At 38.6% G+C, this 22,086-nt stretch overlaps 1 protein-coding gene across 3 annotated transcripts in view; it reads left to right on the forward strand.

Moving 5' to 3' along the window:
- Positions 1-22,086, forward strand: part of ACSF3 (acyl-CoA synthetase family member 3) — a 237,775-nt gene that overhangs the window by 35,124 nt on the left and 180,565 nt on the right. For all 3 annotated transcript variants that reach the window (XM_007477310.3, XM_056810927.1, XM_056810930.1), the window contains one exon: positions 20,274-20,428. In XM_007477310.3, coding sequence (XP_007477372.1) covers positions 20,274-20,428 — 155 coding nt within the window. The remainder of the gene's footprint in view (positions 1-20,273; positions 20,429-22,086) is intronic.

Consider the following 22,086-nt stretch of genomic DNA (forward strand, 5'->3'; position numbering starts at 1 on the left):
GGAAGTGGCTGAGGCCAGATTTGAACCTAGGACCTCCCGTCTCTAGGACTGACTCTTAATCCACTGAGCTACCCAGCTGCCCCCTGGTATGCTAATTTTTAACCTAAACATTTCTTGAGCATGAATTGTGTATAGGTATGGGCAAATCATATGCATCATGTAAGAACATAGAGTTGTTATCTTGTTTGTGCATGAGAGTTTTATGAAAAGATGTGGACAAAATTTATCTCAGATAAAGAGTGGACGAGCTATGATTTGTACTAGTTAGAGGGAGTTCCCACATTGATTTCACAAATCTCTTGATGCTAAAAGTACATAGATGTGGTGGTTAGGACCATTTTAGGGAATGTCATGTGACTCAGAATGGAAGGAAGCTTTTTATGAGATGATGCCAATGCCATGGTGACACTGTGTGAGGGCAAAGTGAAAGAATCAGCAGTTAAAACCTGCTGCTTTTCTAAGCAGATATGTGATATGGTGAACAGAGTGCTGAGCCTAGAGCCTAGAAGATCTAAGTTTAAATGTGGCCTCAGACACTAGCTGTGTGAGTCTGGACTTTGTTTTGCCTTAGTTTCCTCATCTATAAAATGAGCTAGAGAAAGAAATGACATCATTTCAGTGTCTTTTCCAAGAAAACCCCAAATAGGGTGATAAAGATTTAGGCACTACCTGAAAAATAATTCAACAAAAATATTTTCTCCACCCTTAGAAATTGGATTGTTAAGAGATCTTTGACTTTCAGGAGAATGGAATCCACAGCTGATTGACTAGGGTCCTTAGACAGAAGATCCCTATGATTTATTTCTTTTCTTCTAAGATTGAGAGTTTTCTCCTCTTTTTAAGTCAGGACCATCTCCCAGTGCCTTACGCTCTCTTAGAACCTTAGAATTGAATTGAAGTTCTAAATCCTTATTCAAAGATGTAGGGTACAAAGGCTTCTTTACTCCAATGGGAAAAATTGGGGAATACAAACTTGATGCAAGAGGTAAATGACAAGTTTTTGGCTTGGTACTGCTTGTTGTACAGATCTGGTTTATCAATTCTAATTGGTTTACTTTCCGGGGCAGCTAATTTATTTAACAGGAGGCCTCACACAGACAGAGTCTTTTCTGGCTAGGCTCTCAGGCCACCCTGTTTCCCACTCTATTCTTCTGCCTCTGCCAAACTGGCCATTCTTTCTTCCTCTGGGTTTTATGTCTTAACCCCTGTGGACATGTCAGAGGCTCCTTTCCCAACCTTTACTAGAAATGGAGTCTGCCTCGTTTAATTTTGCTCTGAAAGCTTTTCTGATCCTCTTTCTTCACTTGGTTGGTACTTTATTGGGATAACATTTCTTACTCACTGGCATGAATACATACCTATCTTAAGTCTGTCATTATCCAAGGAGTGTTCCTAGAATTCAGATCCTTGCCATAAAAGGATGTTCTAAGACAAACAGAACTACCCTTAGAATATACTTCTGTTTCAAAAGCACTTTCTCATCTGTGGCTCCAAGAAACTGTAGCATGGATAGAGACCACACACTATGATAAAATCATCTCAGCTAGCTGGCTAACCCAGACTGAAGTAACCAACAGACCTCAAACCCAGCAGTGAATTAGGGAGATGTCTACCCCAAGCATATAAAGACTTCCCCTGGTGAAACAGGCAAATGAGAACAGTTTATTCCAATCGCCATGAGATACTGAATGCAAGATTCAAGCAACTACACTACAACAATAATAATGGCAGCTAATGTGCCAGAATTAGTTGCAAAGAACGAAATAGAGTAATTTAGTGAGGAACTTGGTAAGATCTTCCAAATTCAGTCAAAATAATAAGAATAATAATTGGCATTCATAAAGCTCTTTTAAGACATGCAAAGCTCTCTACAAATAACATCTTATTTTGCCCTCATAACAACCCTAGGGGCAGGAGTTTGGGGGTAGGTTTCAATCAGTAACCCATTACACCTGAACTAGACCAAACAGAGTTGATTACCTTACCCACAAGTACAACAAAGGGCAGATCCTGGCCAGGTCACAAATCCCCAATTGATGAACTAAAGCTGGAGACATTAGTAAATCAAAGAAAACACTAACCATTCTGTGAGGTGTGGTAAAGATTCTACCCCTTTTCCCCAGCTTCCCAAAGGAGAGAGTAATTCTTTAATAACTGAAAATATAGACGGAGAGGGAAAAATGATTTCTACATACTATATTAATGCTTCAAAAAATGAATCAAGAGATTTTTAAAATGGGTCTTGGAGGAAGAAGAATAATTTCAAACAGATATTGATAAACCATATCCAAGAAATGGACTCCCTGAAAACTAAAATTGAATAAACAGAAGTCAGCGACTTTAAGAGGCAGCAAGAAATATTAGAACAAAAACAAAAGATTTGAAATGTAAGATATCTAATATAAAAAACAACTGACCTAAAAAATAGATAAAGAAAAGGTAATTTAAGAATCATAAGACTCTCTAAAAAATATATTCTTGTATCTTCAGGGCCTTCTGTGTCCTTTTAGGGAGCTGGGGACCTTAGAACTTCTAGACTGCCCCATCTGAGAGTCAGTATACTATACTGGGCACTGCTATTCTCTGAGGCTTCTATATTCCTCTCATTGAGTTTTCTGACTACTATGGGCCTTTCTGACTTTCCTGAGGAATGGTGAATGGAGTTCCTTTGCCTCTTGCTGCCTCTGGGCACAGAACCCTGCAGGTTACATGTGTCACTGACCTGGCTCTGGTTTCTGAGAAACTGCCAGCTTGTATGTCTGTATTGATTCTGGAGCTAGCTTTGTTGGTAGCCTCCTTTCTTATTGTCCACAGGTTTCTGGTCAGCTTTTTGTATAATTCTGTAGTGAAAGAAATCACTTCCTGTAGTTTCCAAATGGATTTCCTGATCATTATTCAGCATCTAGGTGGCACAGTGGAGAGTGCCAGGCTGGAGTCAGGAAGACTCATCTTCCTGAGTTCACCTGTGGCCTGTTGGTTGCCTTCAGCCTGGATTACCCAGCTAGCCAAGATGATTTTACCATAGTGTGGCTCAGTTTCTCATTTGTAAAATGAGATGGAGAAGGAAATGGCAAAGCACTCCATTATATTTGCCAAAAAAACCCCAATGGAGCCACTAAGAGCCAATAAGACATGACTCAAATGGTTGAACAACATTGAATCTATTATGAATTTCAAGTTTTTACTAAAGTAGGTATGTGGGAGCTAGTTGGCCTGCCTCTGTTCAGACCTTTATTTTGTCCAGAAGTTTTGAGAACTATCTTTACATATCTGTTAACTACCTCTTATTATTCTTATTTATGTTCTTTTATAGACCTTCCACAGATTATCTACCAAACATGAAGCCTTCTTCTAGGTCTTGTTAAATTTTACAGGTAGTACTTGGCTTGTCTGTCATCTTTGTTCTCACTATATGACCAGCCTGATCCCATTCACAAATCATACATCTCCTTGATGAGTTCTCTTCTGGAATTTCTTGATTATTAGTAATCCACTAGCCTTCTTGTGTCCCCCCTGCATATTTTCATTGCCATTTGGATCACCAGAACCGCAATTCCTCAGAGATTGTGATGATGTAAAACCCTCAGCTCTTCAGCATTGCTCAGAGAACTTTTTTTGTTGAGAAGTTGGGTCTTTATACTGATGAGCAGCTTGGGGATCATTAAAACCATGGCCCGTTTTTCCTAGAGCAATCCAACAAACTTTCTTCCTCCTATTCAATTCTATGCTTAACTCACTGTTCACCAACAATACCTGTCACAAATATATATACTGATGTACAGACTAATTCATGAGTCTGGTCGTCTAACTGCTTGTCATAGTCTGAAGAATAGATATTTAGTTTTCATTCTATTTAGTTTTTAATTTCCTAATCTACTGATTATCTGCTCAGTAACCTCACCAACAAACAGCCCTTCTTCTCCCCTCTAAGGCTACCATTCCACTATATATATTGTCTTCCTTTAATCAGAACATAAACTTTTTTAGGGCAGGATCTGTCTTTGTTTCTCCAGTGTCTACCATGGTATTAGATTTGGTAAGTGTTTAATAAATGCTTATCTATAGTACTTAATAAATGCTTATTCATTCATTATTCACTCCTGTATAGAGTATTACATTGATTTCTTCTAAATAATTATTGATCTCATTGTGGAAACTCAATAGTATTCCAAGATTTGATGCAATCAGCCCAGAAGTTTCTGGTGAACCTCGCTATTGTAAAAATTAAAATTGATCTCAATAATAAAAATGTTAGATTTTAAGGGATTTATTAATGATCATTAGAAATCACGGAATAAAGAGGATACAAAATAAAGACCATGTTCCCATGGCTGATTAGCCCATTTAACATCACTGCGCTTAGCTTACCACTGCCACCATGCTGACTACAAGCCCAAGAATGAGCCCCAAGGGGACTGCCCACTCACTAATATCCTCTATCTACAGGAAGTACATAATGACAGGAAGTCAGTAGGCTCCTAGGAAATGTAGTTCTTTTTTAGGGTAACAGATTTTCAATTATACACTATGAGGGATTCCTTTTCCATTTGGACCTTGATTAAGTATCCATGCATGTATCTACAAAATATTTAAAGATCTTGGGGTAAGCAGATCTTCCATAGAGGTAAGATGGGTAGACATAGGTAATATTCCTTCAGAATGAGAAGGAAGACCAGGAGATAGGCTCTTGTAGAAGAGTTCCCATATTAATGAAGACACGGACCCAACCAAATATCAAACAAACAGGCCTAGAACAGGGTCGTCTGGATTTTTACAAAAGATAAGGTATATGGTGCTTATTTACTCAACAAAGGAGTCTTCACTTTCCCAAAAGATTCCATGTAGAATTCCTTTAAACAGCTAACTGACTTCATCCTTTAAAAATATGATTTTATTTGTGTCTAATTTTCTAGAACATCTTCATGTTATGAAATGAGGCATGTGTATTCACCAAGCACCAATAGTAGAGTCCTTGACTAGACAACCTTTCCTCATTTGCTTTGTTCCTCTTTATGAATCTTGTCACTGATTTGAAGAGAAGACGCAGGAGGAAGATGGGAAGAAAGTGGAGGGAAGAAGGGACAGGGAGAAAGGTGGAGAATGGAAGAAGGGAGGAAGAAGGAGATAAGGAAGGGAAAGAGTGATGGAGGACACTTCTAGTCTGTCAGCTTTTCGGTATTGATAATGAAGTTGCAGTAGCTGGAAAATTGGAGTTTCACTCTGTATGTTTGTGTGTGTGTGTGTGTGTGTGTGTGTGTGATTACCTTCCTTGCCACTAATTATAGTTCTATCTGATTTCTATGTAGGCCATAGTACAAAAGCATTTTTGTTAAGTTTGAGGGTTCATAACACTCCATATGCCTACTTATAGCACTGACTGGCATTTATATAGCCCTTGAAAGCTTCCAAACTACTTTATATGCAATATGTTGCTTGAGCCCCAGAAGAAACCTGTTAGGTAGGGATTTGGGAAATCTTATTCTCATTTTACAGATGAGGAAACCAAACGTTAGAGAGGTAGAGGGACTTGGCCATCCCTGGTCCCATACCAAATGAGTGTCAGAACTGAGACCTGCACCCACGTCTTCATAATTCCAATTCCAGCCTTCTGCCCTTTATCCCATATTGCCTAATTGGCTTTTATTATAGTTCTTATATTACCCATTCTTATAGTAAAAGTGAAATTTTGGACATTTTATTCCCTTTTCTCCCAAGTGTTTCTGTTTGTTTCTTTGGAAACCAATTATATATCTGTTATATCTAGTCACTCATCTAAGTGCCTACATCTTGAATGGTGGTCAATAAATGTGTTTTGTTACCATGTTGAAATTTGTATGGCTGTTTCCAGTATAGAATTATGGAGTTTAAGTTTGAAATGAAACCTGGAGATCATCTAGCCTGACCTCATTTTACAGAAGTTAGACCTGAGGCCCTAAGCAATAAAGTTTTGTCCCAAAGCCACACAATAGTAACCAGCATCACAAAAGATACAGGCATGGAATTTAAAACCAGGTCTTCTCCTTTTAAGTCTTATGCTATCTCCACTACACTGCACCACCATCAAGGTGGTTCCATGGGTCAGTATATTCACTTTTCATCTGGTCCTCATTTAAGGTTTTTTTGCTTTGTGTGTGTGTGTGTGTGTGTGTGTGTGTGTTTGTCCTCCTTGGGATACAGAAGAGTCCTGTTGTGGAATAACCTTATGGGGGAATGATCCTATAAAATGAAATACATAATTTTATATTTTGGGCACCAGAAGAAAGCACAAACTTGCATTGGTTCTCATATTTGCCAGTACATTGCTAAGGGAGCAGTCATTTCCTTCCACCCAAAAGCATTTGCTTTTCTTCTAGAAGTAAGAATTTATAAGTAAGAAAGTAACAATAGGAAATAAGAAAAATCTCTGGATTTATTATCCATAAAGACATCAGGTACTATTTCTAGACAATATTGAGCTAGTTCTCTGAGACTTAATTGTAAAATAATTCAGTTAAATCTCAAAGAAGAAATTTGGGGGAAGGGTAGAAAATGGATGGATGGATTGGGTTTGATAATTTCTTCCAAACCTTAACTCAAACAAGTGATGAGTGTTGCTTCTCTGTAAATCTGTCTTCAGCCCTTAGCATCCTTCCTAAAGTAATATCTTTCTATGTGTGGGTATAAAATAAAAAAGAAAGCCAGAGCCTGTCATGTGCATTTATATTTCCAGGTCCCAGGGAAAGCACTTGTTTCTTTCAGTATGCCCATAGCATAGTAAGGATTTTTAAAGCTTTAGCCTGGAACGCAGAGAGACAATCAAGTAACGCTGATGAATAAATGATTAAAACCTAAGTCATGGGGAGTGCAAACAGTTTCAGGTTCTAGCAGACATGAGGATGAAGCCATTGATGACCTGATTTCCTTTTGAAGAAAGGACTGTTTCTAGCTCACATATTGTTAAGAACAGCTTGTGTTGAGCTAACCACTGGGATTTCCACCGTTTAAGAGAGAGCAGAGTTCTTTGAGCACTGCATGGAGACTTGGTTCCCAGGTCAATAGAAAAATACATTTAATGGGGCAGTGTAGAAATTGTACCATTCTCTTCTGCATGCTTGTCAGTGGTAGGCAGCGTCCTGGAATTCCTGCATATCTGGGATTCCTCTAGACCTTGTGATTTTCTGAAAATAGATTCAGTTTTCCAAGTGAGAATTGAATACAATCCCAGGATCCTATACAGCCTCTTTTTTTTTTTTTAAACATTATCTTATTTGGTCATTTCCAAACATTATTCATTGGACACAAAGATCATTTTATTTTCCTCCCCCTCCCCCACCTCTCCCATAGCCGATTCCACTGGGTTTCACATGTGTTCTTGATTCGAACCCATTTCCATGTTGTTGGTATTTGTACTAGAGTGTTCATTTAGAGTCTCTCCTCAGTCATATCCCCTCAACCCCTGTAGTCAAGCAGTTGCTTTTCATCGGTGTTTTTACTCCCACAGTTTATCCTCTGCTTGTGGATAGTGTTTTTTAGATCCCTGCAGATTGTTCAGAGACATTGCATTGTCCCTAGTGGAGAAGTCCATTACCTTCAATTGTACCACAGTGTGTCAGTCTCTGTGTACAATGTTTTCCTGGTTTTGCTCCTTTTGCTCTGCATCACTTCCTGGAGGTTGTTCCAGTCTCCATGGAATTCCTCCACTTTATTATTCCTTTTAGCACAATAGTATTCCATCACCAACATATAACACAATTTGCTCAGCCATTCCCCAATTGAAGGGCATCCCCTCATTTTCCAATTTTTGGCCACCACAAAGAACACAGCTATGAATATTCTTGTACAAGTCTTTTTCCTTATTATCTCTTTGGGGTACAAACCCAGCAGTGCTATGGCTGGATCAAAGGGCAGACAGTCTTTTATCGCCCTTTGGGCGTAGTTCCAAATTGCCCTCCATAATGGTTGGATCAGTTCACAACTCCACCAGCAATGAATTAATGTCCCCACTTTGCCACATCCCCTCCAGCATTCATTACTTTCCTTTGCTGTCATGTTAGCCAATCTGCTAGGTGTGAGGTGATACCTCAGAGTTGTTTTGATTTGTATCTCTCTAATAAGAAATGTAGAACAATTTTTCATGTGCTTATTAATAGTTTTGATTTCTTTGGTTGAGACCTGCCTGTTCATGTCCCTTGCCCATTTATCAATTGGAGAATGGCTTGATTTTTTGTACAATTGATTTAGCTCTTTGTAAATTTGAGTAATTAAACCTCTATCAGAGATTTTTCTGAAGATTGTTTCCCAATTTGTTGCTTCCCTTCTGATTTTAGTTACATTGATTTTGTTTGTACAAAACCTTTTTAATTTGATGTATTCCAAGTTATTTATTTTGCATTTTGTGACTCCCTATACAGCCTCTTAACAAACAGTGTTGTTTTCCTAAAAACAGCAAAGCTTTTGAAATCCAGAAAAGAGAGAGGGGGGGAAAAGGGAATTTCCCCTTCCCTGAAACAGGTTTTGATTTAATTGCTTTCACAGGATTCATTTAATTTGTACATGTATTTTATTAATATCAGTTTGTAAGATCCAGAGCTGAAAGGACCCTAGAAATAACCTAATCCAAATACAGAGGAGGAAACTGAGACCCAGAAGGGTTAAGTGGCTTATGGTGGGTTACGTCACTGGGATGCAAACTGCACTACTCTGACTCCCAGTGCTTTTCCTATGATAGCTTGCTGTTTTTCAATGTAGTTCATTTCAACAAACATTCAGTGATGTTTTCAGAGTGTTCAGAGCACTGTGCTAAGTGATGGGGAGAGATCGAGTTTAGAAAAGACAGATCTAGTAAGGGGAAAACACACTTCTATAGATGGATGGATGGATCCATTCCAAGTATGGGAATGAATACTTGATGCATTTATCCAGGTCCAAAAGAAGGTATCCTGTGAGATTGGAGACTGAAAAGGCCATTACTGATGCTCAGGGAGGAGTGCCATTGAAGTTGGACTTTGAAGGATGGGAATTATTCAAGGACTGATGGAGAGAAAGACATTCTAAGTTTTTGGAACTGCAGGAGCAAAGACTTGGGAGCAAGAAATAGAGGACACATTTGAGGGGCACGGAGAGTCATTTATTTAAAGCATGGAGGAAATAATAAGTGATAAAGGTAGCTGAGATAGATTTAACATCAATTTGGAATTACTAAGCTTTGGCATTTTCTCTGATTGTCCCCCAGGCTTGGACTATCTCCCTCTTCACCTCTCTCTGTTGACTTCCCTCCTTCCTTTAAGTCCCAGATTGCCCAACCCTTCTAAATTCTAGTGCTTTCCCTCTGCCAAATCTTGGTCATGCATATTCGTTTGCTTGTTGTCTTCCCAAATAGATTAGGAGCTTCTTGAGGACAAGAACTCTTTTATAGCTCTAGTGCTTAGCACAGTGCTTGGCATTTAATAACTTTTTATTGACCAGTTGACTGAATTCAGAAACCATCATATAACACTGATTAATAAAGCATCAAAGCCAGAGATAGGGTGAGCAAAAAATTTCAGGTTTGAAATAGTAAGAGATAAAGTAGCATCAGTTTGTGAAAAGCTATAAATGCTAAACAAAGAGATGTGAGCTTTGGGGCAGCTGGGTTTCTCAGTGGTTAGAGAGCCAGGCTCCTGAGTTTGAACCTGGCCTTAGATTCTTCATAGCTGTGTGACCCTGGCCAAGTCACTTAACTCCCTTTGCCTAGCCCTTGCCTCTCTTCTGCCTTAGAACTAGTACAAAGTATTGATTCTAAGACAGAAGGTGAGGATTAAAAAAAAAACAAACCAAAACTTGAACTTTATTCAGAAGATAATAGGAAGCTCCTGAAGATGTTTGAGCAAGTTACATGACTATACCTATGCATAAGTTTGATAGTAATAATAAGTAAAGGCTAGAGGATAGTAAGAATACAGCTTAACCTTTATTCATAACGATAATGGCAATCATTTTTATAGTGCATTAAAGTTTACAAAGCAGTTTACAAATATTTCGTAACTCCCCATGGCATATCAGTGTTATTATCCCTATTTTACAGACAAGGAAACTGACACAGGTTAAGTGACTTGTCCAAGGTTATGAAGCTATAAGTATCCGAGGTCAAATTTGAACTTGCATCTTCCTGATTCCAGTTCCAGTGCCACATCCATAGAGCCAGTTAGTTGCTTATTAAAGAAATTGCCACCTAAGAAAAGGTTGTCATTTCCTCTTTATTAATTTAGTAATGAGAAATACTTTGAGTATTGGAGGTAAGAGGTGCTGAACTGTACTAGAATATCTTCTTAGGCAGTTAATTAGAGCCTGCAGACAATCTTGTCTAACTTGGTCCCCAGAACATTCCATTATCTGCTTTCTAGCGAATTCTCAATGAAGAAAGTCTTCTACCTGATCTCTGTCGATGCATGTGAGCATCTCTTGGATGTAATAAGATTCCTATTGTGGGTTATTTGACAAGGATTAACATCTTCCTTAGTGATTTTCAGCCAAGTTGAAACTAATTTTCATTTGAACAAACCAGAATTCATTTTTGTGCAAGGAAATTGTTTTGCTGATATCAGTTGGCTGATTTGGTGTCTGGTTGCATGGGAGATGCCATCAGATTGCCTCTCTGCAGGTTAGAACCAATTCTGATGGGCTCATTGCTTCCTTCCAATTTGCTTTTATTTGTTCTTGCCTTTGACTTAAATTCAATGGGAAATGTTATTATTTGTCACTTTAACTGTGATTTTTCACTTCAGATCTCTCAGTGGTCTTGATCTTGAGATTGGTTAGGCTATCTACAAATTAATTTTTTTTTTTACTTCTTCTTAACTTGTCATTGGTACCAGACTCTGCAGTCCATTTGAAAGGAAAGTACTTGTTTGTCTTTTCTTTGGTTCTTATAGTCATGGTAGAAACCAAGCAAATGGAATTTGGAGGTTTTGTGTTTTTTTAATTTGTTTTTGGTTAGAAAGACTTTTTTCAAATCAATTTGGTTGCTTTCTCCTCCTGCCCCATCATTTCATTTTGGTCTCTTGTTGCCTTTTCACCTACTTTCTCGATTTAAGAGTTTATTACTTAGCCCATTTAAAAAAATCCTTCCCTTCAATCTTAGAATCAATACTGTACATTGGTTCTAAGGCAGAGCAGTAAGGGCTAGGCAATGGGAGTTAAATGACTTGTCTAGGGTCATGCTGCTAGGAAGTTGTCTGAGGCCAGATTTGGACCTAGGACTTCCTGTCTCTAGGCCTGGTTCTCAATCCAATGAGCCATCTAGCTTCCTCCACTTTTTTTATGTAGTAGCAGTTTTTTTTTTAAGTACTTCACAAATATCCCATTGAAGTTTCTCTTAAAGCACATATATTTTAGGTGGTGACAGTGATTGAGTTGACTTGAACAGTGCACTCATGTTGAGAAACAACAGGGCCAAGGTCAGGACACTCCAGTGAAGAGAGAACCTACCTTGAAGATGACACCAGACCCATTCATGACTCCCTGATGGGTTCAGCCATTCAACTAGATCAATTATCGCCACATTTCTCTTATCTTCTCCACAAGAATGGTACAATATTTCAAAAGATCTCATTTCTTAATGTTGTAGATATCACCTTCTTCAGTACAGATCACAGTTCATCCATTCCTTTTCATTCTGTGAGGTTTACTTCCATGTTCTACTGTATATCCTCTATAGAAAATTCTGCAGTGCAGTAGAGACCTTCCTCTTTGTTTTTAAAAAGAAATTTCATAGTACCAGTAAAGCAGTCAGGCTGTTCATTTGTTATCCTCCCTTTTTTCCTATATGATGAACCAACTCATTTCTTTGTTAATAAACCACCACCTCAAAAAGATGCAAAAGTTCCATGTTCACTTTTGAGTCTTGAGTGGCCTTGACACCAAAGGAGCTCATAGTAAAGTTCTTTTTTTTTGTTTGTTTGTTTGCCCATTCTTCTGGCCCGCTTCCTGAATTGAATTTATGTTTGGGCTGGACTCTCTAAGATCTCAGGCTGGGGATCTGTGAAAGATCAAATCTTGATGAAGAAATCCAGTGATTTAGTCTTCCACATTTTCTGGTTCTGTTTGGGGGAGTTTTATGAATGGAAGCTTGGTTGCATTTCTTCCTCTTATTCCTCCTTCTTAGTACCCCTTTCCCCATACCATCCTTTTTGGGGGGGGTTCTTCCCTCCTTTTTTAAATTGTCTTGCAAATACTTCCATATCGGTCATTGTTGTAAGAGCAAACTCAATCATAACCAAAACCCCAAAATAAAACCACAAATACATAGATGTGAAAGACAACTCCAACAATTCTTTCTCTGGAGGTGGATAGCATTACCTAACTAGTCTTTCAGGATTGTCCCAGATCATTGCATTGCTGAGAGTAGCCAAGTTTTCACAGATAATCATCATCCAATATTGTTCTTGTGTACAATGTTCTTTCAGTTCTGCTTACTTTGCTCTGCATCAGTTCCCCTCAGTTCTTTCCAGCGTTTTTTGAAATCATCTTGCTTATTATCATTTCTTAGTGCACAATAGTATTCCATTAATAATAGGTACCACAGTTTGTTCAGCCATTTCCCAATTGAGGGATATCCCCTCAATTTCCAATTCTTCACCTCCATAAAAAGAGCTCTATAGATATTTTGATACAAATAGGTCCTTTCTTCTTTTTTTATTATTTCTTTGGCATACAGATCCAGTAGTGGCATTACTATTTCCCTTTAAAATAAACCTCATTTTCCTTCTTAAAATCAATACTGTGCATTGGTTCCAAGGTAGAAGAGCAGCAAGAGCTAGGCATTAGGGTGCAGTGACTTGCCCAGCATCACCCAGCTAATTGTCTGAGGATCTCTTATCTCTATCCACTAATCCACCAGCTGATCCTCTCCCATGCCCCATAATGACTTTTGAAGACTACTTTTGATAGGCATATAGCAAAGGTAATCACAGAACCAGCACTTGGGTTGGAACTCTGAGCTCACAACTTTTGAGCACACAACTAAATTCACAACCATGTTAAATCAAATCCACAAATGCATTACAAATTAAATAAAGAGTTTAACATATGAAATGTTCAGTGCTAGGCGCTGGAAAGCCAAATAGTTACCTTCAGCAAAATCAGGCTATATCAGATCCTGGGTCCAAGGAGCATTGTGTCCTTCCTCTAGGACTAGTCAGTGGCTGAAGGATTTGTGCAGGAACAAGACTTTGGACTTAGAAAGGACAGTACTTGGTTTACATCTAGAAATATGATGATTAATCATACTAATCTTTCCCACTCTTAACTTTAGGTACTGTTAATGGTTATGAAGCTACCCATCCTTTTAGAGAAGTAAAATTTCCCCCCATAATTTACTCAGTGACCTCCTGAAACAATGATTTGCACATGCAGCCTAAATTTTTCTGTCCATTAATTTCATTGTAGATTCCCTTGTTCTTATATTATAAAACAGAGTGAAAGCAGGGACTGATTAATTTTTACTGTTGTCTTCATCATTTTTTAATATGTCAACTAAATTCCTTTCAATGTTTTGTTTTGTTTTTCCCTTGGCTAAATAATCCTGTTTTTGCCACTGTGGCTTATTTATGCCTACATTTTTATCATCTTGTGTGATAGCCCATTAAATGCAACAAGCTAAGCAGACCTAAGTGGGCTGAATCAGTATTTTGATTTCCAAGCAATACACAGAGACACTACCAAGAGTCATGTTGGTGATTCATTAGTGATCGGTCTTCTGAATCAGCCATGAACCAACATGACATTCTGCAGCACGGGTACTAGAAATCCTGTATCTCAAATGAGGCTAAAAGTACCATAGAGAATTGTTGGGAAGCCATTAAGACAGATGCAGAAACTGGTTTCAGAGCTCACTGGCTCTCACAGTTGCTTAAGGAGCTCATTGCATGTATTCAACTAAGATTTTCTGATTTTAAATATCTCTTAACTAGTGGCTAGAATTTCTAACTTCAAAGTGTGGTGATGGATTTTGTATGTTTTATGACTATCTGTGATCCCTATCACTGTATAACTGTACTAGTGAAATGTAGAATAACCAGGAACATTCACTCCTCCCCAGAGAAATGGGATTTCAGGTAATAATTGCATTTAGGTTGACAAAGGGGCTACTTTTTTTTTATTTATATAATTTATATAAAGACTTATGGGAGTGGGTTTGCTTTTTTTTTCTGAAATATTGACTGACAACTGTAACTCACCTAGTTTATAAAGTCCTTGAAGTCTACATTTGAGTTCAAGTGCAAAATCCAAACCTAAAAATAAAAGCCCCAACACAGTATTACTAGATGACCAGAAATCTGTTGTTGCATTTAGCTGTTTCCAGAGCCCCTGGGTTTCAGCATGTCATCCAACCAAAGAGAACAAAATAATAAAAACAGAATGATAGGTTGTCAATATTCTGCACTTGTGACGGATGAGTTGACAGTGACAAGCAGGAGAATAGACCAGGAGAGATAAATTGTTCTGCTGTAGACCAGAGGAAAGCCACTAGTGATATCACGTGCTGAAAAGCAAAGTCAGGAGACTTATTAGGTTATCCCAAGTTCAGAATCAATTAATTGCCTCAGGTAATTCCATTCCTTGATTTCTTTGGATTTGAGGCATTTCATTGAAAAGGAACAATTTCTGGTGGATTGGCCACCAAGTCAGAGACAGATGACCTGAATTAGTTCTCCATTCCTCGACTGACTGACTCACAGGATGACCCAGGGAAAATTATTCAACTTTGATATCTGTTCCTTGCCTGCCTTACAGCAATCTTATGTGCAGCATGAAAGATAGCACAGGCAGTTTAATAAGGTTCTTTGTGAAATGCAGAACATAAAGATGAGACACTGTGGGACCCCCTTTTACCATGCTAGGGATGAACACTCACGAAACAAGACTCCTCTTTGTGCTGGACTTTTATTGCATCTGTAAGGCTTGGTCAGAAAGTAAGTTTCCAAGTTTAATTCCTTTCGTTGTATATTACAGCTCCCACGGTGCCTCTCGTCAGTTTGGGTATTCTCTGTACATCACAGCTCAGCCATCCTATGGAACACACAGGGCTTTCCCCGCTCCAGCTCATCCTCCATTCAGCTAACAAAGTGCTCTTCTTAAAGGGCAGGGCTGACTACCTGAGACACACCCCCCACTCCACTCAGTAAATTCTCCTATCTGCAGACATTTTTGCTGGTTGCCCCCCTGCCAGTAATCCTCTCCCTCTCTCTCTCTCTTGTATATAAAATAGCAACTTCTTATAAGAACCCTTTCCTGATCCACTTGGTCCTAGAGCCTTTCCTCTGTGCGTTACCTACAGTTTGTCCTATCTGTAGGTTCCTAGTTGTTGGCATATCATCTCTCACACGAGACCGTGAGCTCCTTGAGAGCAAGAACCGTTTTCTCCCCATTTTTGTATCCCCGGCCCTTAAACAGTGCCCGGCATGTAGCGGCCTCTTAAAAATGTGTATTGACCAACTGATTTGTACTCTTCCATAAGCTTCTTCCTGGAGTCTACTCGGGGACCTGTGTGTGCTCCTGGGTCTTGGGTTCTCTTGGTCATTGTGAAGGTCCCAGTGAAGGGCACAGAATGTCTGTATAATGCAGTCATTTTGTTGATAGCATAGCATTTTGTTAGACCTTTGGAGCTATGAGACTTGTTCTCTCTGGTGAAAAGTTACTATTCTCCCAGACGCTTCAAAATGTGGCTATTAGTTAAAATTCTCCTTCTTTAGTCATGGCGAAGTAATGCTCTGGTTCTTTTTTATGCTTAAAAACATCTAGGATTGGGGATTTCAGCATTGAGAGTCCTCCTTTCCCTTGTGGATCATGACTCCTGGATGGACTTTAAGTGTACATATGCCCCAAAACGCATTTCCGTGGAACCAAAGTGGAGGGGAGTCTGAAATGAGCAAGAATGCCCCTCAGAAGACAAACAATAGGATGTTTCTTCCAAGTCTTTTACAGGAATTCAGAGGGAATCTCCAAGGAAGGGGTTCATTTGCAAAAGAGGGGCATGTTTTTACTGTAGAAATTCATCACCTCGTTGACCTTTTGGAAAGGATATTTTCAGACAGACAAAGTCACCGGGGAATTTTTAAAGAGGAAGACAGGGAGCACCATGGATATGTCTTCCTTGGTGGTCAGCAGAAAGTTTATGCCAGGTCGCAACAAATTTTGTTGTCTATTAAGAGCATACATTTTAAAATAGTAATATGTTATTTAAAAACGTGTGGTTTCTTAAGAGCACTTTGTAAACCTCCTTTTGAATAAGCCCCAGATGAAAGCACGTGATTTGGCAGAAGAGTCTGGGGCAAGCGATGAATGGTTTTTACAGTTTTAGGCTGTGAACTCTTTAAGGGCAGGGACTGTCTTTTGCCTCTTTTTTCATCCCCTGCACTCAGAACAGGGCCTGGATCATTGTTGTTGTTCAGTCATTTCAGTCATATTTGACTCTTTGTGATCCCATTTGGGATTTTCTTGGCAAAGATACCGAAGTGGTTGGCCCTTTTCTTCTCCAGCTCTTTTCACAGATGAGGAAACCGAGGCAAACAGGGTGAAGTGACTTGCCCAAAGTCACACAATTAGTCAGTGTCTGAAACCAGATTTGAACTCAGGAAGATGAGTCTTACTGATTCCAGGCTTAGCATTTTATCCACTGTGGACACCTAGCTGCCTGGAACCTAGTAGATGCTTAATAAATGTCTGTGATTGACTGATGAAAAATGTGTGCCAACCTCTGATTTGGCCTAATCCTTCTCCTTTGTTTGTCAGTAAGGGATAGTTGTGGCAGGGGATAGTCGAAAGGATGCTGAATTTGGTGTTAGACTATGTGGGTTCACAACTGGGCTCTGGTGGTTCCTCATGGTGTGATTGCAGGCCAGTTATTTAATCTCTTCCTCATCTGTAAAATTCCTGCATTCCCTACGACATGGGTGCTTTTGAGGAAGGCACTTTCTAAACATTAAGAATTCTAGATTTTTGAATGTTGTTCTCCTAATTGCTGCTATGATTGTTATCATTATTATTAATTTCATGCAAAAATTCACTTTTATCACTGGCATAAGTTATAACTCAGAGACTTCTTGCTGACCCAGCAACTTCATTATTTTTCATCTTGCAAGGCTAATTTAGAAAATGTAATTCATTTAAAATTGTGTTTAGTCTATATAAAAGTTCCTGTTCTCTTTGACATCATGTATCAGTATAACAACAAGAATCACTTCTTAAGTACCTACCCAGGCACTGTGTTAAATGTTGCAGAGGCCAAGAAAGATGAAAATAGCCCCTGCCTTCAAGGAGCTTCCCATCTAATGGATAAATTTTGAGTCCTCTCATCTTTGCCCATTCATTTACCGGCAATCCTTGAAGTTATTGAAGATAATATGATTGATGGGGAGAAAACAAAGGCAAAGGATGTGTTTACATTTTTTATGTTAATGGACTAGGAAAGCATCACCAATCTGCTTTATTAAACCTCCCCAGAGGAAAGCTCTTTTTTGTTGCTTATATGTCAAATATGAAATCTCAGCCAATCTTTGCTTCTTACTCTCAGCTGCATATTTGCCTTTTTGCGTTTACCTGCGGAGAGACATGCTTCCCTGAAACAGGGCAGGTCAGAGGAGGTCCCCTGGTCTGGACCAAAAGCCATCCAGAGTGGGAGCCAACAATTGTTTTGTTGTTCTGGACTCTGATTTCTCCCGTAGCTGATGCCTTCCTTTCTTTTCCCTCCCTGTCTGGGAGGCAGCTGTAAGAAAAATAATCCCTGTCATAATACAGTGAATGCATGATACATGCTACTATCAAAACCCATGCCTTTTGTGCATTCTCTTTCCCAAACCTTGATGGCAGGAAACAATCCCTTCATGAGTAGAGGGAAGAAAGAGCCAAATTTCAGGCTTCCCCTCCCACGGGAAAAGTGCCTTTATTAAATGTATCTTCCTGTATTAAGGGAGACAACACTTCCGAAGGGTTCATGGGCAGTGGAAGGAAAGACAAAGCAAGGGAGGTAGAAGGAGTGAGAGGGCTTCGCTGAAGTAGAAAGTAATGAACCTCAGCTAGGAAGCAGGATTGAGGAGAAAGAAGTAGGAAAACTGGCCACCAAGGTGACAGCATGAGGGAGAATCACTTGTTCACTTTAGATAAATTAACATTTATTTTTACCCTTAGCCTCATGCTCTATTCTAGCTGAGAGCGGGTGAAGGTAGCCATAGGGTGGTAGAACATATCTACTGTGGTGCAAAGTGGGCATTGGTGAGAAAAGTGAAAAAAAAAAACAACACACTGCTTCTCTTCACTCCCCTGCCAAAAATGAGAGGTGACAGTCTTTTGTGGTGGGGAGTAGTTTGGGTAAGGAGAAGGAATTAAAAGAGGTTGATCCCATATTCACTAAGGGGCAAAGTGATGCTACTGGATATATTAGCCAGATTTAAAGGCTAAGTAATACCAGAATATCTTAGGAGTAAAATTGTCAGTACTGAAAACCAATACCAGAACCAGAAAGTTGAGGATCCAACCAGGTTTCATTGAGTTCACCAGCAAGGAAGCCTACAGACTCAGTAAACCCTCACTGGTTCCTAAATTTTCTGTTTCTGGTATCAGTTGGTTTTGGCAATTTTATGCTCAATCTCTTCATCTGATTCTTTGACCCTAGAACCACTGGACTAAGAGGAAACATGTGCTAAGAAAGGTTCTGATGTTTCTGAAGCAATCATTTGGTGACCTAGAAATTCTTCATTCTAAAATGGGTTTGAATGTGTTTTTAATGGAGAGAAGAACTAGAGTGCAAGTCAGCCCCTTTGATGGTGGAAAATCACCTGTATTCCTCAGAAATGAATACTAATGGACCATCAAACATTGACATGCCTCCTCCCAATTTCCTTTTTTTTTACATTCTGCATTTTATTTTTTCAAATTATATATAAAAGCAATTTTTAATTTAAATTTTTTTTTTACTTTTGGATTCTACCATCTCCCTCCCTTCCCTCTTCCTCTAGATGATAAGCAATTAAATATCAGTTATCATGTACAGTCATACAAATCATATTTCCATATTAATCATATTGCAAAAGAAAATATGGACAAAAACCTGAGAAAATTTTAAAGAGAAATGATTTAATTCATATTCAAGTGCCATCAGTTCTTTCCCTAGAGGTAAATAATATTTTTCATAATGAGTCCTTTGGAATTATCTTGGACTATGGTATTGCTAAGAATAGCTAATTCACAGTTCATCATACAGTATTTCTGTTACTGTGTACAGTGTTCTTCTGGTTCTGCTCACTTTACTTTATATCAGTTCATGTAAGTCTTTTCAGGTTTTTCTGAAAGTATCCTACTTCTCACTAATCAAATACAATAACTTGTATAGCCATTCCCCAATGAATGGGCTTCCCTTCAATTTCCAATTATTTGTGATCACAAAAAGAGCTACTATAAATATTTTTGTACAAATTGGCCTTTTTTACTTTTTCTTTGAACTCATTGAGATACAGATCTAGTAGTGGTAATGGCGGGTCAAAGGCTATGTACATTTTTTTAGCTCTTCACCAAATTACTCTCCAAAATGTCTTCTAATTTCTTTATACAATTCAGGAAGAGACTAGGATGTAACATTTGGAAAATCTATTTTAGATACATTTTCAGGAATGTACTGGTTCTCTATTATTGAGCCATCCCTATAATATTTTGCTACATTGACTCCAAGCTTGAATACACACACATGTTTATGTATATGCATATGTATGTGTATATATCATGAACTTGTTGGTTTCTATATGCAGTATATGTATACACATATAGCTTTCAGTAAATTGCAGCTTTTCATTCTGGTGTCTAGATTGTGACTGCTTTATAATATATAAGCATTCCTATGAATTTCATTCTGCCTAGCTTCTGCCAAACACATTTTTCTCGTCTGCTCAGCCACAGCAGGGAGACAGTAATGGTGTTAATTTAAGTAAAGTTCCCTTATTTAATCTAAAAAAAAAATCAGATTGATATAATATGTTCTGTTATTATTTTCCTTATAAACAAGGGCTAACCTTTGACTGTAGTTCTTCAGAGTCAACTGCTAATTATTGATTTAATATAGGTTGACCCATTTTGGTGATAAGATCAAGTGATTGACTATTTTCAAATAAGCTACCATGTTTTGGAAGGAATATGCTTATTAGGATTTTCATGCTTAAAGAAGGGCTTAAAAGATGGAGAGCAGTGATGTCTGTGTAATTTGTTGGTGCTAATATGATCTTTCTATTCTCTTTTTATTCAGATAATTTTCTTCTTTTCTCTTCTAGGTCTGGGAAAAGTTTCTAAGCTCTGAAAAGCCACGGATCAATGTTTTTATGGCAGTACCTACCATTTATTCCAAATTGATGGATTATTATGATAAACATTTTACCCAGCCTCATGTCCAGGATTTTATACGTGCAGTCTGTGGAGAGAAAATCAGGTAACTGAAGTACCCAGAAAGTCTTAAGGCTCAAGAAAGATAGAAAATGGAATCAACTCTGGATTCAGAGAGTTTGCATTCTCCTCCAAGGTCTGCCAGTAAGTAACTGGCAGACTTCAGTTGCCCAACTTCACCAGGTCTCAGTTTCCCTGTTTCCAAAAAAATGATCTCCTAAATAATGTCTATGATCCCTTCTATCTCTAGGCACTCTGATTCTTTGATTCTTTCATTGATTTCTGAGACTATTAGTTCTGCTCTATGTTAGATTTTATTTCCCATTTACTTTAAATAAAGGAAATGGGGGTCTCCCACTCACATTCAGGTACTTAAGAAAATTTTCCCTTGATTCAGAGTAATGTCATTCAAAAACCATAGTTCATGAGTATCCACTAGTTGTTTACTTTTGCCAGCCAGTTAAGAGACATTAATTAAAAACAAAAGACATTTAATCAAACATATAGAAATTGAATTTATAGAAAAAGAGTCCCATATGCAAAAAAGGAATATCTTTTCACATTTTTGACACAGATAGTCAGTAAATACTTATTTAAGTGCTATTGCGAGCTAAGAACTATGCCAATTACTTGGAACTACAAAAAGAGGCAAAAGACGATCCTTGTCCTTAAGGAGCTCACAGTCTAAGGGGGAGACAACAAGGCGAATCATACGGACAAATAAGTTATACATAGAAAATAATTAATAGAAGGGAGGCATTAGAATTAAAGGGGGTTGGGAAAGGCTTCCTGTAGGTGGTGAGATTTTTATTTCAGACTAAAAGGAAGCCAGGGTAGGCAATAAGCAGAGATGAAGAAGGAGAGCATTACAAGAATGGGTTATGGCATAGAATACCGTAAAGAGCTGAGAGATGGAGTACTTGTTCATAGAAAAAACAAGGATGCCAGTGTTACTCGAATATGTGGTAAAGAATAAGAAATAAGAAGATTGGAGATGTAGGTGATGGGTAGGGTATGAAGGGCTTTGAATGTCAGAGGAATCTGTATTTGGCCTTCAAGGCAATTGGAAGCCACCAACATTTATTATATGGTCGTGGGGAAGAGACTTGAGGCAGGTAGACCCACCATCAGGCTATTCCAGTAGTCCAGGGATGAGGTGATAAAGACCTACACTGGGTTTGGGGACAGTGTCAGAGGAGAGAAGGGGGAGTATTGGAGAGAATTTACAAAGGTAAAATCAACAGACCTTGGCAACAGCTTAGACCTGAGGCCTGAGAGAGTGAGTGAGAAGTCCAGGTGGACTCTTATGTTATGAGTTTGAGGGGCTTGGCAGGTGGTGTTGTCCTCTACGGTAATAAGGAGGTTAAGAAGAGAGTTCAGGGTAAGACATGAGTTCTGTTTTCGATAGGTTGAGTTTAAGATGTTGTAAAAATTTAAATTAATGTGCAATAATAAAAATATCATATTTTAGGAGATTTGTTAAATGATCATTAGAAGTAAAGGAACAGATGAAAACCAAACAAGTGCCCATGGTTAATCAGCTTATTCAAATCCCTGCACTTACCACCACCATTCTTACCAGGAAGCCAAAGAGCCCAGGACCCTCCCCTGTCTACAGGAAATACATAAGGACAGGAAGTCTGTCAACTCACCGGGAAATGCAGTTTTTTTAGGGTAATAGATTTTCAATTATGTAATGCCCAC

The sequence above is a fragment of the Monodelphis domestica genome, chromosome 1 (genome assembly GCF_027887165.1).
Source record: "Monodelphis domestica isolate mMonDom1 chromosome 1, mMonDom1.pri, whole genome shotgun sequence".
NCBI lineage: Eukaryota > Metazoa > Chordata > Mammalia > Didelphimorphia > Didelphidae > Monodelphis > Monodelphis domestica.